The sequence below is a fragment of the Lontra canadensis genome, unplaced genomic scaffold (genome assembly GCF_010015895.1).
Source record: "Lontra canadensis isolate GAN:19392208 unplaced genomic scaffold, GSC_riverotter_1.0 scaffold12, whole genome shotgun sequence".
NCBI classification, from domain to species: Eukaryota; Metazoa; Chordata; class Mammalia; order Carnivora; family Mustelidae; genus Lontra; species Lontra canadensis.
The window spans coordinates 18,754,898-18,771,991 of NW_022631006.1; the positions used below are offsets into that span (position 1 = coordinate 18,754,898).

At 57.4% G+C, this 17,094-nt stretch overlaps 2 protein-coding genes across 3 annotated transcripts; both read right to left on the bottom strand.

The window, feature by feature from the left end:
* Positions 1-709: 709 nt before the first annotated feature.
* Positions 710-12,075, bottom strand: LOC116867226 (cytosolic phospholipase A2 beta-like). Of its 2 annotated transcripts, XM_032856760.1 has the most exons (22): positions 11,980-12,075; positions 11,712-11,788; positions 11,325-11,484; positions 8,110-8,182; positions 7,679-7,815; positions 7,446-7,577; positions 7,048-7,088; positions 6,811-6,853; positions 6,503-6,557; positions 6,032-6,162; positions 5,685-5,768; positions 5,382-5,416; positions 4,666-4,801; positions 3,957-4,093; positions 3,529-3,751; positions 3,286-3,403; positions 2,874-3,011; positions 2,612-2,716; positions 2,275-2,454; positions 1,753-1,919; positions 1,030-1,216; positions 710-942 (listed from the first exon to the last, which is right to left on the bottom strand). In XM_032856760.1, the coding sequence occupies exons 2-22, from the start codon at positions 11,729-11,731 to the stop codon at positions 722-724; spliced, it is 2,523 nt and encodes an 840-aa protein (XP_032712651.1). In that variant the 5' UTR covers positions 11,732-11,788; positions 11,980-12,075; the 3' UTR covers positions 710-721. The 2 variants fall into 2 exon arrangements, with proteins under 2 accessions (XP_032712651.1, XP_032712652.1); XM_032856761.1 differs by lacking the exons at positions 11,325-11,484; positions 11,712-11,788; positions 11,980-12,075 and adding an exon at positions 9,678-9,871.
* On the bottom strand, positions 11,933-17,093 carry JMJD7 (jumonji domain containing 7). Its single transcript, XM_032857049.1, has 5 exons — positions 17,030-17,093; positions 13,323-13,476; positions 12,996-13,249; positions 12,581-12,637; positions 11,933-12,075 (listed from the first exon to the last, which is right to left on the bottom strand). Exons 1-5 carry the CDS (start codon positions 17,091-17,093, stop codon positions 11,933-11,935), a joined length of 672 nt encoding a protein of 223 aa, XP_032712940.1.
* Between the last annotated feature and the right edge of the window lies 1 nt (position 17,094).

Sequence of the window (17,094 nt, forward strand, 5' to 3'; positions counted from 1 at the left end):
GTCCACTCACCTGCACAGGGCCAGGGTTCCCACAGCAGAACCCCCCGGGCCAAACAGGCCTCCCCACTGCTTAGAAAGGGTGGCCCCAACAGGGCACATGTGGTCTTCTCCTCAGGCGAAGTCCAGATGCACCTATTCGCTAGCTCTGGATGGGGTCTGGCAAGAGCTTTTTCAAAACCAGTCCTTGTTACGTGTAACCATGAGCCTGGCATGATGTCACCTGTTCCCACCTCACATTTGTATGAGCCTCTGTGATATATAAACCGCTCTATTTTACACAGTACAGTTACTCAAGGGAGCAAGGGGAGAGGGGCCCAGGGCTTTGAGCGCTTCCACAACTAGGATCCCATTGTCCCCCATGTCTACCTCGGGTGACCACAGGCTCTCTAAACGTTCTCTTTGCTTGAAGAGGGAGCCATCTCTGGCCTGAGGAGACCAGGCCCAGCCCTTCTAAGCCGCTCAGGCTCCCGGCCCGTGTAGGGGACAAGGCTGCTGGTGGCTGTGGGGCCCTGTCAGGGTGGTGCTGGGCACATGGCCTGGCAAAGCCCCTCAGACGGCAAGGGGGCCGTGGCTAGGCCCTCTAGGCCCCAGGGGCTCTGGAACCCTGGGTAAGGAGTGTCTGCCCCAATTCTTCCTGTCCACCAGGGTCTCCTGGGTGCGAGTCTGAGGGGCCCGAGGGGGGGCGGGGGGGAGCCCTGAGCCCGCCCCCCACCCCGCACCCTCACTGGGGTTGGTGGTGCCGGCGCTGTCGCCTCCGCAGCATGGCGCCCCGCAGGGCCTCCAGCAGCTGCTCCCGGTTGTTGCAGATGTTGTAGTGGGTCAGGCGGAGCAGCTTGTCTGCGTCCTCCAGGCTGTAGGTCAGCTTCGAGTAGTGGTAGGGAGAGTCGGAGGGAGACAGGTTCACCTCCCCAGCCGCCTTCTCTGCTGGGGTCCGTGGGATGCCTGGGGGAGGTTGTGGAGCTGAGGCTGGGGGTCCCCCTGGGAGAGGCATGAAGGCCAGGCCGGGGGGACAAGGGGCTGGGGGCTCACCTGGGGCCGAATACTCCCGGAAGGAGTCGTCCACCAGAGGGAAGTGCAGCACTGCCGGGGCGTCGGGGCAGTCTGGGTCTAGGAACAAGTGGCACTCGCAAGGCTGGTGCTGTTCCTCAGAGCTGGGCGAGATGGGCGGGAATGGGATGCCCTGCTCCCCACACAGCCGGCCCAGAAGCTGCAGCTGCTGCACGGCAGGAAGAAGGGGGTCAGAGGGCGGGTCCTGTGGGACTCCCCAGTGTCTCCAAGGCCGGGCCAGCTGAACGGGGAGGTCAGGTGAGACCCCTGGGACTAGGTGCCCAGATGCCAAATCCAACCCAGGCAGACCCCCAAGACCAGGCCAGACTTTGGAAAGTGCTTGAACACTGAGCTCCACTGCAAGGGGCTGCTAACAACTCCCAGAAACTTTACTGGATGAATGAAAACTGACATCAGAGGGTTCCCGAGGTTCAGGACCAAAATGGTGGGTGGCAGGGGACCCAAAGTGGTCCCAAAGGTAAGATACACTTAAAAACCTCTCCCTGTCACTCTAACTTCCTCTGGTGGTAAAATCATAGGATCCAGAATTCACGGGACGCCATTCACATGGTGTCTCCATCTCAGCCCCTAAGGGAACTAGGACCAGATATTGGACTTTAAGGTAGATGTCCCTGGAGGCAGGGGCCAGAATGTCAGGCCAGGCCCGTTGTCACCACTCCCTCCCACACCTGCCCCCCAGCCCACCTGAAAGGCTCCTTCGAGGTTGTAATCCAGCGACAGGACGAGGTCCACATCCCGTGTGGGCCGCAGAAGGGGTGGGAAGCTGGTGTTGATAAGGTAGCCAACATCCAGCAGACAAAGGTGAGGTTCAGCAGGTGTCAGCTGGTTGGGGAACCCATCCAGTTTGGTGGCTGGAATGATTAAGGGGATGGGGTGGAAAAGCAGCTGTCACTGGTGCTAAGGGCACCAGACCCCTTTGAGCCTAATGCTAGCTCTCTGCTGCTGGTAGAAGCCGACTCTGTCCTCTGGTCCCTGAGCTTTCCTGCCGGAGTCGCCCTGCCACTTCCCAAGACCAGCAACCCCAGAGGGGCCCTGGTTCCCAAAATAAGGAGAGGAAAAAAGCTTGCTGGTCTAGGCAGCCCAGCGAACTAAGCTCAAGAAGCTTGCAGCTCAGGGGTCGGAGGGTGTCGATGTCTGGACCAGAGAGTCAAGGCCCAGGTGGCCATGGGCAGACCTTGGAGAGCTGGGACCAGGGAGAGAAGATACCTTTCCAGGTGGAAAAGTAAGGATCATGGAAATAGTCCTTATGGAAATGGAGGCCACGCAGGAAATTATGGGTGGCCTGGGCCAGTGGGCGCCGTGTCAGAAGGTCAGTGAAAAACTCTGCAATCCTTCCGGTCCCCGTGGGAGGCTCTTCTATCTTCAGAAGAGGGACCTGCTCCTTGTCTGCAGTCAAGAAAGGGGAAAGTGGAACGTCTTTTAGGAAATGGGGACCCCTGAAATTTTACCCCAGTTTCCATGGACTCCCAAAGGCCAGCCCACCATGCCCCCGCCACCCCAGTGGCTGCGTCTCCAGCTCCTTCCAAGAAGCCCAGGCACCTACCCCGGCTGGCCTGATCCTGTGCCCAGCGGTCCCAGAACTGGCTAGGCTCTGAGGCCCAGTATAAGCTGTCCTGGAGGTTGGCTGCATACAGATTGCTCCAGATACCTGAGAGAGGGACACAAGGGCGACAGTCCCCCTCCCCATCACAACCTAGACCAGGAAACGGCCCCGTGACTGAGCCGAGAGGTGGAGGCTTGCCATCTGCCCTGGGCCCCTCTCCCCACTACCCCAGCTTCCCAAACCTGCCAGGCCCCACCCTCACCTTCGAGAAAGCAGATTCGGGACTCAGGAAGCCGCTTGGTCAGGCGCCCCATGAAGAACTCAGAGCCGAAGAGCTCAGAAGGGATGAAGGCACCATACTTGGGAAAGCCAACCTCATATGGGGAGAACTCGCACCACTCTGTGGGAGATGACACAGCCTCACCGTGGGGATCAGAACCCCCGCACCCTCCCAACACCACAGCCTTCACATCGGGGCAGCCTGGTGACCCAGAGGCTCAGACTGGTTGCAAGCACCCTGCGCATGAGTGACTCTGGTAGGATGACAGTCTCTGGCAAGCGTGAGACCTGGCCCTGAAGGGGGCGATCGAAACACCCACCTTCTACACACAGGCCCAGCTGCCCCCCCACACACACACCCTGCTGGCCACAAGGGCGCCACTCTCACTGCTCACCTCCAAATTCAAAGGTGGTCAGGCCCTTCTCCTTGGTGTTAAGGGCACAGTAGATGGGCAGAGGGTTCTGGCCTCGACTCAGGGCCTCCCGCTGGTCTGAGAGTGTGCGGTCACAGGGCTGGTGGAAGGAGAGGATTCGAGCCTCAAGCTGTGGCTTTCTGGGGCCCGAGACCTTTGCCCGCCCTGCTGCCCGGGGCCGCTTCCCATCTCCCAGCTGTGCCCTGGCCATGCCCCTCCACGCACCTCCTCGTGCAGCAGGCCCTCACTGATGAGGGCCCACAGGTTGGTGAAGCAGGGCGGGTGGCCCAGGCGGGCCCGCTCAGCCAGTTCCTGCTGGTACCGCTGCAGCTGGCTGGGGGCAAGCACACCCAACTTGCTCTTGGTCACCTGTGTCTTCAGGGACTCGGTGGGTCCCGCCAGGTCCTTCTGAGACCATTCTGGGTCCTCATAGAGGTTGGTCAAAGCCCTGGGAAAAGCCAAAGCCAGGGGGTCACTGCACACCGTGCACTCTCTATCCCAGTCCAGCAGGCACCTTCCAACAGTCCCGCTACGCGGGTCTCCCTCCAGCACATCCTTTCTCCCTTCTCTCCCAGCTGGGTCAGAGACACCCGTGGGGTCTAGAAGAGCCCCCCCACCCCCCAACTCCTGCACTGCACCTGCCGCCAGCTCACCAGGTGGAGCCCGAGGCCCCTGTGATGTAGCAGACACAATCCAAGAGCCCCAGTTCCCTCAGTCCAGCCAGCTGCCCGTAGAGGGACAACATTGCCCGGATCCCACCGCCGGTGGCCATGACAGCGACCACAGGGACCTGGAAGAGAGCATGGCCAGGCCAGTCAAGACCTGAGCCAGGCTCTTGGAACCAGTTCTGGTCAGGCAGGCCTGCTGAGGAGGATCTAATCAGAAGTAGCCTCTCAAGGATTGGATTTATCTGGTTTTAAGAACTCCAGTACAACTAGACAAGTTCCAGGCCTCATTTCCTCACCCCTAGCCCCTGAGGAGTCTGGTGACCACTTTGTGGAAGCCCCACAGCCACCTCAAAAGTCTCCCACACAGCCACCCCTTTCCCTCTTGACAGGAGATGCCCCAAGCTGATGTGAGCCTCCAGGGGCTCCCCCAGGCCCACATGCAGCCCTCAGGCTGCATGTCCCACTGATTGGGCAGATTAGACCCAAGTCCCAAAACCTGGACCAGGCGGAGAATCAAGAAACAAGGAGAAGGAAAGCAGTTTACAGCTCCAGGTGCCCGATGCGATGCTCTGCTGCGTTGATAGGGAAGCAACACAGGGGCAGGCACACAGGTGGGCCGAGCTCTGCTCTGCTAAAGAAACAAGCCCTTGGCTCTGCGCCCGCCCAGCCTGCCCAGTACACATGGCCCACAGACCTCGTCTTCCTGCAGGTCATCATCTAGCTGCAGGGCCTGCTTTAGGGCTCTGGCCACCAGCTGCTTCCTCCTGCTCAGGAAGGCCTGCTCCTCCGCACAGAGGCCACAGCCCAGCCGCACCGTCAGCTCCCTCGGTCTAGGGGGGTAGGGAAGGGGCTAGGAGGCAGCTCCTCGCCTTGTCACAGACAAGGAAGCCCGGTCTGCCTCCCCTGAGAAACCCACTGCCAACTCTCACCCCTCTCCCCAGCCCTCACCCCTGCCTGGCCTGAAGCATGAGGTGTATGGCTGTGAGGGGGAAAAGGTGGACCCGGACCCCCACAGGACCACAGGAAGGCAACAAAGTGGATTCGCAGGACCAGAAATGCTGGGGTTCCAGGCTGCATGGAGGCCCCTGGGTGGGTCCCACCACCACAGATCTACTCCCCCCACCCTGAGCTTTGCTCCCTTGCCCACCCAAAAATGACTCCCAAGAGATAAGAAACAGTGCTCCCACCTCTTCAAGGTGAAAAGCTAGTCTTCCAGGCGTGTGAGGAAGGGCCCAGGTTGGGGGACTCCTCTTGTCTCATGAAGGTTAGCTAAGGTCCACCCACAACAGCTGCCACCCAAAGGGAGCGTGATTTCTCTCCTCTGGCAGCTCCCTTGCGCCCTCTCTGCCTCAGTCTCAAGCTTAGGTAACCCCCCCACACCACCCCCCCCTTCTCCCAGCCGGTTCTCACCCTTCTTTTCTCAGCTCCACCCTCATCAGGGGCTCCTGGAAACCATAAACACCAGTCACTAAAGTCGGCCACCATGTTTCTTTCACCCCAGCCCAAGTCACACCCTCTGATGCCCCCTGTGTTCCCTTAGGCCTCCGGCCATCTCCACAGGGGCAAGGCCTGAGGCTTGAAGGCAGGGCTGCTCAGAAGACCCCTCTCCCCAGAGCCTGGCCCAAAGCCCGCAGCTCCTACTACAGTGGGCCAGCCCCGCAAGCCTAGGGCCCGGCCCATGCTCCTGGCATTCTTCCTCTGGTGATCAAGTACCTGGGATGTAGGGAAGACAAGCCTCACTACTTGGCCGGAGGGCAAGGCGCTTAGGGGCACCTTCAGTTGCTCTCGAGGGGCACCCTGCAGGGGAGATGAAAGAAGACCTCAGAAGACCCTTTGGTTCCAGCAAGGACCTCGCCCATTGCCCCCAGGGAGTAACAAAGCAGCTGGAAGAGGGGGAGGAGGCCATCGACCCCACCCTCTTCTCAGGATGCCTGATTCTGCTAGAGAGTGATGGGGCAAGGGGCTCAGCACGAGCAGAGGGGCCGCTAGGAGCAAGCAGGGAGGGAAGGCGGGAGGAAGACCTGGCAGGCCCTGCCCCATATGAGGGAGTCACACACTACCTGCAGAAGGATACCCAGCTCCTGCTCCCAGCAGGCCGGGCAATGGAAGCAGACGGGGCCAGCACCTACGGAGGCCTCCTGTTGACCCTCACAGGACCCAGGAACCACAAGCTGAACTCTGCCCTCAGACTCTGGAAACAGGAACCAGAGCAGAGACGCTGCAAGTGAGATCTTGGCCCTCAGAGGCCCAAGGCTGTCTCGCGTAAGGGGCCTGAGGGCCACTTCCATCCCCCCACCGCAAGGGAAGACTGGCACAGGACTAGGCTGGGTGATGGGCCCCCCACCATACCCCCTCTGCGGAGTAAGGGACACACTCAAGTCCTGGAGAGCCCCAGCATGGATCTGCCCCTCACCTCTACTGCTGTCTATGAGAGCTGAGGGCAGCTAATGGAAGGTCCCTTCCAGGGTCCTCTTAGAAAGGGGAAGACAAGGACAGAGGGCTGGGGGCTATCCTAGTAGGTAGAGACTTACGTTTCTGATCCCCTGTCTCCTCCAGTCGAACATGCAAGCAGGAGAGCTCCCGGGCCTGAGTCATTAAGAAAGCCCCTTAGACTCGAACCCCTCCCTGCTAGAGGCCCCCACCCTCCCAGTACCCTGGTTTTGGTCCTCAGCACCTTATTACATTGGCCCCGAGTCACCAAACATGTGCTTGAGCTTGTAGTCTCTTGAAGAACTGAAATCCCACGGCCTCCCCAATTCAGCTAAACCCCTGAGTCCCCAATGGGGGCCCAAGCTTCGGGCCCAGGAAAAAGGGCCTGAGGGAGGGGTTCTGCACTCACCACCAGGATGCCATTACTGACGAGCTGCTCAGCACAGTCTGTCCTGGAAAGAGCCCCCAATGACCCTCAGCGTAAGCCCAGCTTTCCAGGTTCTCACCCTTCAAGGAGGACAAGACATCCCTCCACCATCACTGGAGGTCTCCCAGGGAAAGGTGTCAGCTCTGCGTGTGCTGGGCTCTGTCCTTCCCCCAAAAGAAACACTCCCACCCAGGAATCACCCCAACGCTCCTGACTCACAGTCTCTGCAGCCGAAATTCAACTTCTAGCCGCTCCTCACCCTGGAGAAATAAAGGGGCAAGTTAGAAAGGGAGAGGAGCGTGTATATAGATTTTAATGCAGATGCCAGTTGGGGCTCCTCGGACCCCAAAGGTGGGGAGAACCAATATCCATCTCCAGGTTGCTCTGTCCACCTTCTCTGGGGGGCTCCTAGAAAGCTGTTCTTGGCTTAAGAGCCAAGAAAGAGGGCTGGAAATGGGACTGTTCCTCAGTGACAGCAGGTCCTGGCTGACTATGGCCTTTGAGATGCCAGGGAGCCTAGACCACTCACTGGAGAAGAGGGCCATGTGCCCAGCTCTCCTCCAAATCAGCTCTCCTTCCTGGGCGGAACCCCACCGCTACCCTGTACACAGCCTTGCCTGAGGGTTCAGTGAGAAGCTCTCTCGGCGAAAGTCCCCAGCCTGCAAAGTCCCCAAGTCAAACAGCACTGACAACATGGGGTCATCACTGGTCAGAAGGTCCTGGTCAAAGACTTGCAGCTGCAAGACATTCTGGAAAGGAAGAGAGTGGGCAGCTGCAGGAAGGAGGAGTGGAGTAGGAAGGTGAGCAGGTCAGAGCGTGGAATGAGGGCTGGCAGGGACAGTGGGCCCACCTTGAGCTGGCTGTGGATTCGAAAGCGAAAGCTCTGATTCCAGATGGGGTTTCTGCTGTTCTTGACCGTGCGTGTCTGGAGCCTGTGGCTAGAGGCTGTGGGCAGCCACAGACTCACATAGCAGTCAGAGGGGGTCACTGTGGGAAGGGGGAACAAGTGCCTGCTAATGGCCAAGAGTCCAACCCAGCCCAGCTGCCCAGAGTCCATGACCTTCCATCACAAGCAGCCCCCGGAGGCCAAGACCCATGGAATGGGGCTGGGTCAGGAGACAGGAGGAGAGGCTGAGGGCCTACCTGACATTCGACCCAGTACCTCCTCTTGGCACCCTCTCTTGGACTTCCTGCACCCCCAGCCCTGGAGTCTTCCCACTGGCCCTGTCCCACTGTGAACCCAGCTACAATGCCACTGTCCTCCCTGGGCCCAACACTCACCTAGATCCTTCGAGGGCAGGCCATGGGCCTGCAGGACACGAACGGTGAGCAAGCAGGTCCCAGGAATCTTTGCCTGCAGAGTGGGGAGAGGACAGGCTTGCTGCAGGCTGCTGTGCCCGAAGGAGACGAGGGTCAAAAAAGAGGCCAGGGTGACCCCTCCAAGACTAATCATGACCCAAAGGGACTGGCCCTGCCCAGCCACACGGCTGCTCTGCACCCCATCAGAGCCCTGAAAGGGAAGGCGGCTATGGTAGCAGCTACGTACCAACACTTACACATCACTCGGGGCCAGTGCTGGTCCAAGGGCTTTATGTACACTCATTTGTTTAATCACACAACCGCCCTACGTGTAGGGACTACTTATTATAACCAGTCCCACAAGGAAACAGAAGCACAGAAAGGCTAGTCACTTGCGTGAGGTCCAGGGCCAGGATATACCAGGCTGGCTCAACTCAAGCTCTCTATCCCACACTCACCTGCTTCCAGTTCCTGCTATAGTGTCTTCCAGTCTTTTGACCCCACAGCTAACACATCCCAGCTAACCCCTACTAAGTGGCCTGGAGGCTGGCCTTGGGTAGCAGGAGGCCTGGGGGAATAGAAGGCTCCAGAGAGAGGGGAAGAAGCATGTTAAGACCCAGCCTGGCCTTGGGCCCCCTAGTGGGGCCGCTCCCCTAGTTAAGAGCTAAATGGAGGCATGCTCCAGGTAAGCAAACCCTCTCTTTGGAGAAACAGAAATGAAGAACACAGACTTGGTTTTCAGACAGCCTCTCCACCCCTGGCCAGGAATCATTTCTCGAAATGGACCCTCTGCTTGAGTAGGAACAGCAGTTAGCAGCTCCCACCTCCCACAGGTTTTCAAGTCCTCCGGGGGCTACAGGGTTGGGCGAAAGAGGGTCCCCAGGTGGGTCCATCCAAACCCATGAACGTGGATCTGAGGATATAAACCGCGGCAAGTGTGCCAGGGAAGCCTGTACTGGCTATTCCTTTTGGCCTCAGAAGGGTCCTGAAGGATGCAGTCCAGGAGCAGAGCTGGGGAAACACATCTGTCAGTGTCCACCCTGGAGCCTCCACGGTCCAAGCCTGGGAGAACCCACTTCCTGGGAGCCTGGGTTCTCAGGGCCCAAACCCACAGGGCCAGGGAACTTTGCCTGGAGCCCATCGCTAGGGCAGGACACCTTCCTCCGACACCAGCATCCCCCACCAACTCCCTTCTCCACACCCGGAGACACCCACAGCTCCCAGTAAGAAATAGCATTAAGGCTGGAGTCACCTGGGTGACTCAGTTAAGCATCCAACTCTTTATTTCAGCTCAGGTGAGGACCAGCCACAGGCCCCCACACGTCGGGCCCCTCGCATCAGGTTCCGAGCTCAGTGGGGAGTCAGCTGGAGATTCTCTCCTTCTGCACCCTCTCCACCCCCGGCTCCACATGCGTGCTCGCTCTCAAGTCAACAAATCTTTAAAAATTATAAATAAATAAATAAATAAAAATTAAAGAAGAAATAGTATTAACCAGTCCCCAGGAGGACCAAGGGTCAGAGTAGGGGCCTAGCGCCCTAGCAGGTCTTACCAGAGCCATAAGGCTGGCTGTTCTCAAGGGCCACAAATGGCAGGCAGTGGATGCAGGACCAAGGACTGCTGGCTTTTTAACCCAGAGCCAGTGATGTACCAGCTGGCCCCAAGCTCCTCCCTGATCCCTCCCAACTGCTTCCACTCCACCCAAGCCTCACACCCATTCCAGGACAAGCCACCCGCCAAGGAAACGAGGGACCTTAAACTTATGCGGACTCAGACACCCCCGTGATGGGGGGCCTACCACCCATGAAGACCCGTTCCCTCCAGCCATCGCAATCAGCGCCAACCCCACCCACCCCTGCTCTCGTGCCCGCACCTAGAAGGGCCACTGACGTCTAGAAAGCAGGGAGCGGGCCCAGGGCAGCAGCAAGTGGAAGAGCCTCGTCCCCTGTCACAGGGTCTTTCACAACCTTCAGTGCCAGTAGGACAGGAATGCCCGGTCCTGACTGAAGCACTTGGCCAACCTCAGTGCCTCAGGCCCGTCACAACCCAGAAGGGGTGTGGTTTACTCCATGCAGCCTTCCCAAGCCGTGCATGGCTGCCTCCGCCCTTGGAGCCGGGTGGCCAGGATGATGAGGCCTCTGGGTGGCATTCAGGGATGGGGCCTCTTCCAGGTCTGGGTGGCTGCAGGGAGGGAGGGGGTCTGAGTGCAGGGACCCCTGTGGAGGTGGGGAGCAGGGGTTTCTGTCCCCTACCTGTCCTTGTTGTGGGAGAAGCAGGAGTGTCCCTGGGGGCTCCAAACCCCACCAGCTGCCCTGGAGCCGGAGGACAGCCAACAAGGCAGAGTAAAGCTCAGCGCAGATTCACGGGCCGAGTCAGTGAGGTGTGCTCGCCCTGAGAGTGGTTGTGATGGCTATCACGAAGAGAGGGGTCTTGGGAGCTGAGAGCCCCTCAGGCTCAGGTCTGAAACCCGCCCTCAGCCACCATCCGAGTAACCCTGAAATGTTTACCTGAACCTTCCAGCCCTCACCAGACCATGGAAGGAACCTTCGAGAGGGAGTCTCAGTACATGTAAATCAGTCATCTTTTATTGCGCATTTCCCTCCATGCCAGCCCTTATGGTCCCTAAGGCGCTCTCTCTGAGCCTCCCAACACCCCGTGGGGGAAGGAAGCAACCTTCTGTCTTACAGACAGGATACCAGTGCTCCGAGGCGATCAGCTGCCCAAGGCCACGGGGCCAGCGAGAGGTGGCACCACACCTGAAGCCCCACGCCTCCCCCCGGGACAAGCTGCTGCCTCACCTGTGTGGCAACTTCCTGGGAGCCCACACCCAGACCTGTCTGGCACCTCCTGGACCTCCAGGTCACTTCCCCAAGTCCTCCATCACTGATCCCAAGCTGAGCTAGGCCAGCAGCCAGCACACTGACTCTGGGTTGCCTCTGGAAGTGACCTGGCCAGGGAGGGACATGACCTTTTCCCCCAGTTGGCAATGTAGGCAGTGTTCAGCAGGGCTCCATCAGTCGAGGCCCGAGGCCTTAGTAAGGGAGTCAAGCAGCTGGAAGTAACTGTACTTAAGGTCATACTCCATGTCATACCAGTAGTTCACTGTGGACAAAATGGAGACCCTCGCACAAAGGTCCCCCTCTGAACTACCTGCCACCCCGACCCACCGCCCAGCTGCCCTGCTGGGCCAGCTCCTCACCCGCAATGCAGCCGTGGGACTGCTGCACATGGTGGAACCACAGGGCCGGCAGGTAGAGCATCTCACCGGCCTGCACTGTGCAGCAAAGGGCCCGGGCCTGACTGTAACTGGGGTACCGGGCCAGATTCGGAGCCAGCGGGTCCAGTGGGATCCAGGGTACCTGGGGACACAACGGATGTCAGGGAGCAGGTTCAAAGCCCCCAGGCCCTGTAGCTCTGTCCCGTCCAAAGGTAAAGCCCACGAGCCCAGCCCTGTTCAGCACTGGGAGGGCCCGACTTAGGGATCTTTCAGAGTCAGATGCCATCTCCCCAGCTCCATTGTGCCTGCTCCTCAGAGACCAGTCTCCGACCCTTCCCTCTCCCCAGGGCCCAGGAACAAGGCAGACACCTTCTCCATGGCTTCTTCATCCACTATCTCAAAGGAGTCCTCTTCAGTTAGCTGGTAGGTCGCTGGTGTGTACAGCTCTGAAACCAGAGAAAGGTGTGGGGACACTCAAATGGCTGCGGCTTCTCAGTTCCTCCCACTTGCTCCCTGAGTACAACTGAAACACGGCATCCACACCTCAGGCCTGGCCCACCAGCCCGCCCACGGCCCTCACTGGCCTCCCTCTACCTTGGCCCCCGGCTCTCCAGCCCCTGCAGGTGGAGTCCCATACCATAGGGGATGAAGGGCCGGTCGCTGGGTGGGTGTAGCAGGAAGCGTTTCTCCCCTGAGACCACACAGTAGAGGTTCTCGTAGTGGTCCTTATGTACTGCCAATGCAAAGAAGGCCCAGTGGGCAAGGTTATGAGGGTCAGGGCACAGGAGGAGCCAAATAATCACATTCAGGGCCCTGCCCCCAAGACAGATGTGACAGATGGTCTAAAAGAAGAGCACAAGGGAGGCTCAAGGGGATGGTGAGGATCTGGGCAAGCATTCGGGTTTCAGATCTCGGCACACCAGGGACCTGATGCTCACCGGGGCTCATCTCTACCAAGAGGGGAATTCAAGCAAACAGGGCTCTTCTGAGTTCACCCCTGACCTATCTGGCCTTTGGTGGGCTTTCTAGAGACCTAGAAGAAACCATGCCCTCTGCTGCCCGTGCCATGGGACCTTCCCCGGCCTGAGCTATCGGGAGGCCCTCTGTCGTGTCGAAACCCCAGAATCCGGGTAGAAATCCTGGAGAGAATAGTCAGTCTAACTTCCATCCAGACCCAACCTTCCACTCTTGGCCTCCTCTTCCCTCCTCCCCCACCTCTGTATCCCTTTGACACCTACAAGACGTCACTGCAGCTGCCTCCCCCAGCCAGAAGTTCACAGCATCAGGCATCTTTCCTGCAGGTTGGAGGTAAGAGAGCGAGTTAGGAGGGGCTGTCCTCCAAGGCCAGGCTGGGAATAACCACCATACGGTGATACTGGCCCAGAGCCTGGAGGGGGGACCAGAGACTCAGAGGGAGAAAACAGAGGAGGGTGAGTTCCAAGAGGGGCCTCCTCCCCTGGGGCACAAAGGAGGATAGCAATGTTCAGTTGTTCAATTCAAAGTCACGGCCTGGAGACTTGGGTGTTTAGTGCACAGAACCCAACCCTGAGGGACCAAGAGTGTGGGCCAAGTCATCACCCAAGGGAGAGGCTGCATGCTGAGCTGACTCCTTCCTCCCCATTTCTTCCCTACCTGGCCGACATCTTCACTCACCCAGTGCCTCGGAGGCCCATGGCACATGGGACTCGAGATCAGGCAGCAGCTGGGGCAGCTCGTTGGGCAGGTTGGAGCACTGCTTCTGCACGTAGAGGACCCCCGGGTGTCGGGCCTGGCCCTCTAGCACATCCAACACGCGGCTCAGGGGCAGGCGGCGCTCGGCTGGCATCACAAAGCGGTCCCCTCGGACGGCATCGGCATAGCCATCGGGGGTCACAGCCACGCTCACCTCTGTGGAGCCCACTGTGGCTCTGGAGGAGAGGACTTTCAGCTGCACCCAAATACCACCAAGTACCACCCAACACCCCCTAGGGCAGCCCCCACCTGAGATAGGGGAAGGACCACTTCCGCAGAGCTGGCCAGTGCTGCAGGGCATTACGGATGATGCAGGGCCTGTTGGGGCAGACCCAGTCGCGGTAGAAGTGGAGCGGAGTCGGGGGCTCGTCCAGGTAGGGCACGGCAGGAGGCACGCTGAGCTCTGAGAAAAAGAGGTGGAGGGGGGCTGAAGACGAGAGCACCCAGCTACTGCCCCTGCCTCTGCGGGGCACACTGTCACCACTGGATGATGCCCATCGATGACCAAGGGACCCTGTACAACCAGGAACTGATGAAAGAGGGAACTTTAAGGGAGAAAGTGTGAAGCACCCACAAACACACCAAGATGCAGCCCTCAGAGTCCACAGAGCCGGAGGCTGCTGCTCAGCCCCAAACCCAAACCTCCTCGAGACCACGTCCAGCCCCATATAGTGACCCCTCAGCTTTCCCATTCTGCAGTGCCCAACCCCCACGCAGCCATGAGGGCAGGCAGCCATTTCAGGTGGTGCAGGGAGCTCCAGAATGAGCAGAGCTGAGGCCCCAAGGCCACAGACTGGTGTGGGTGAGTAGAGACTCTGGAAAGCACCCTCCCCGCCAAGTGATATATTCACTGAGCACCTAGAATGTACTCAGTGCTTGGTTTGGCCTATGTGGAGGTATCAAGGGAGGATCCTACTGTCATCCCAAGAAGATTACAACCCAACTGGGGAAACAGGCTGCCCCACGAAACCCTAAGAGGAAGAGTTAAGGGCTGAACTGTGTTTCTGATCTTACCCAACGGCATCACCACCCTCGGACACCCCACGCTACCTTGTGCATTTAGGCAGGTCGAGCAGGACGCCACCTGCGCAGATGTCTCTAGTGGCCCTGCGTCACTTCTCACAGACCTGCTCTTCTCGGCTCTTCCTTCTCCCTCACTCTGGTCACCCTACAGGTGGTCCTGAAGTTCTACTGATGCCAACTCCTCTGTCTCTCCAACCACCCCCACCTCCCCTCTGCTGCTATCTACATTCAGACCACCTCCTTGGGTCCTCAAATGTTACTTCAGTGAGGCTTCCTTCCCTGGCAACCCTTTCAAATTGGAACCTGTCCCAAACAATCCTACACCCCTTCCCTTTTTCTTTTCTCTCCCTTTTTCATCACCACGTCACACACTACGCACCTCCCTTAGCAAAACTGTTTATTGGTCTCTCTTGCTAAAATAGAACGTAAGCTCCACAAGGACAGGGATGCAAGTCTCACTTGCTGGGGTATCCCCAGGTCCTAGAATGGTCCCTAACACACAGCAGGTGCTCAGCAAATGTTGGCTTAGTGGTTGAAACAGAGTCTCCAACATCTCCTCGCTGGCCGTTTGCTGCAGTCAACTAACTGGTTTCCTTGGCTTAATTCTACTCCTTCGCAAAGCACCCCTCACCCTGGCCCTAGTCATCTTCCTAAAATACAATCTCATCCTGTCATACCCCTCGTTTAAAAAAAAAAATGCTTTGATGGTTTACAAATTATAGTCCGTCCTGGCATGCATTCAAGGTGATACATGATCAGGCCCAACCTACTTTTCCAGTCTGGTTTCCTCCTGTCTGGTGCCGGCCCCTTACCACACTCTCAGGTGGAGCCAAACTTTGTTCCTGCTGCTCACTCAGACTGGAATGCCTTTTTCCTGGCTTCTACAGAGGCCACACAGGGCTTCACTTTTTAGTTTCATCCGTGAGATCTAGCCTGAATGTCTTGGCCCCAGTGGGCAGCCACTGCACTAATTTTCTGAGGTCATTCCCTATCTCTTATGTCAGCCTCCACACCAAAGCAAAGTCATCTTTGCTTTGCGGGCAGAAAGTAAATGTCTTTAGATCAAAAATTGGAACTGAGTGGGAAGACCCTCGCAGGCCCAAGAAAACTGAAAAGGATAAGAGCTGGCACATGCGATTGCTTCACTGTCTAGAGAGGTAAGATGGAACCTGCCAAGCAAGGGGAGTGGGGGGCGGGGCGGAGACACTGGCCCAGGGTCTTCCCAGTTAGGCCGTCCCATCAAAGCAGGCACGTTGGGAAGGTGATTTGGGGGGGGGGGGCTCTGTAAATCTCCCTAGTGTTCTCACTGAGATTCTTAAATCTTATTCTTAAATTCTTAAATTCTTTTTTTTTTTTACCTTTTGTATTTTCTGCAATTATTTCAGTTTTACTACCTCCAGTTAAAAGACTTCCTGTAGAGAATGGCTACTGCTCCCTGCTGAGGCTTCGATGTGAGACAATTTCAAAAGGAATTCAAACAATTCCTTTGGTCTAACAGTTCTTCTGTTAGAACTTTAACCAACAAAATACACACGTGCAGAAAGCCTGCTCCAGCCACAATGGCCTTATCACTGTTCCGTGGACACACCAGGCACGGTCCCACCTTAGGGCATCCGTCCCAGTGCCCTCTACATGCAAGACCCTTCTCTGATGTCTGAGCGGCTCACTTCCTTCCCCGCCCTTTGTCAAACCTGTGCTCAAATGTCGCTTTATCTAGGCTTACCCACCATGACTATCTTTTTTAAAATTGGAACCTGCGCCCCCCCCCATACCTGGCCTGAGACCTCTTATTCTGCTTTACTTTTTTACCCACAACACTGATCTTCTAATCATCTCTTCTACTGTATAATTAACTCATTTAGTGTGTCTAGGATTGTCTCCTCACCTGGAATGTAAGGTCCACCAGGGCAAAAATTTGTTTTATTCAGTGACGTATTCTAAATATATTGTTCAGAGCCTCACACATTGAGGTGCTTAGTACTGAGGGGCTTAAAATATTAGTTGCAAAATTAGTGAAAAGAAACACTGCAAATGACCTAAATGCCTATCAATACTAGGCTGATTCAGTGAATTACCACACTAGTACACAGGAGTGAAAAAGACTGAGAAAGAAGGATATACGACGATCTTCAGGATACTTCGTGCAGAAAATTGTGTTTAGCAGGCTACCACTTGTATATAGAAGGAGCTAAATAGGCGTGTGTGTGTGTATAGATATAAACTGAGTATTTCTGGAAGGATGCAAACTGGAGCCTAAAATGGGAGGTATCCTTTCATTATAAATCCGTTTTTTTTTTTTAAGACACGTGCACGTGTTGCTAATTAATGGTAAAACAGAAATGGGAGGGAAGAAATTAAGGAGAGAGAGAAACAAAAAAAACAAGCAGGGTCAAAGCCAATGATTACTTATACAGCTGCCTACAATTCTCCCAAAACTGCACCAGGTCGTAGAAGTCTGTTCCAGAATAAAGCGTTCCAGCAAAGGGTTCAGAAAGGGAGCATCCGACCACCTTAAGACAGCGATAGGAAAGGCTGGGAAGGGCAACAACAGACCGCCCCATTACTCAGGATGGGCTGACTGTGGCAAACACACCAGGGGGAAGACTGGCCCGGGCCTTGGGAGTAGGGCGAAGAGTCACCCCAGAAAGCCAGGACGACACTGGAGCAGGGGAGCTGAGGACTCAGCACGGGGGCGAGGGCAGGGGTGGAACAGAAGAGTGATCCGAGAGGGGCCGGCAACGAGTCAGGTGCACGAGCTCCTGCGCTCCTTGAGGACACGAACTCACGGGAACCGTGGTGTAGGCGGCCCAGGAGGGTCAGGGCGCTCCCGACTCGGGGCTCCGGTTCCCCGGATGCCCAAGGTCCCGCACGCATCGTGAGGCTGCCCAGCGGTCTAGGCGAGGCCGCCGCAGTCTCTGCGTAAACCCACTCACCCCTTGCGGCGGCCGGGAATTCTCGTAACTCCCTCCGCACGGCGTCCAAAGCCGCCTCCGCCATC

Excerpts from the sequence above, each read along its gene's own strand:
- LOC116867226 (XM_032856760.1), bottom strand. The coding sequence starts at position 11,731 with ATGAAGAAGCCATGGAGAAG. Across the intron at positions 3,752-3,956 it reads GGGGCCTCGGGCTCCACCTG|GGCTTTGACCAACCTCTATG; the intron begins GTGAGCTGGCGG and ends GGCTTTTCCCAG. Across the intron at positions 3,404-3,528 it reads AGGGCCTGCTGCACGAGGAG|CCCTGTGACCGCACACTCTC; the intron begins GTGCGTGGAGGG and ends TCCTTCCACCAG.
- JMJD7 (XM_032857049.1), bottom strand. The coding sequence starts at position 17,093 with ATGGCGGAGGCGGCTTTGGACGCCGTGCGGAGGGAGTTACGAGAATTC. Across the intron at positions 13,250-13,322 it reads TGGTCCTTCCCCTATCTCAG|AGCCACAGTGGGCTCCACAG; the intron begins GTGGGGGCTGCC and ends CCTCTCCTCCAG. Across the intron at positions 12,076-12,580 it reads GGCAGCTGCAGTGACGTCTT|TACATAAGGACCACTACGAG; the intron begins GTAGGTGTCAAA and ends TTGCATTGGCAG.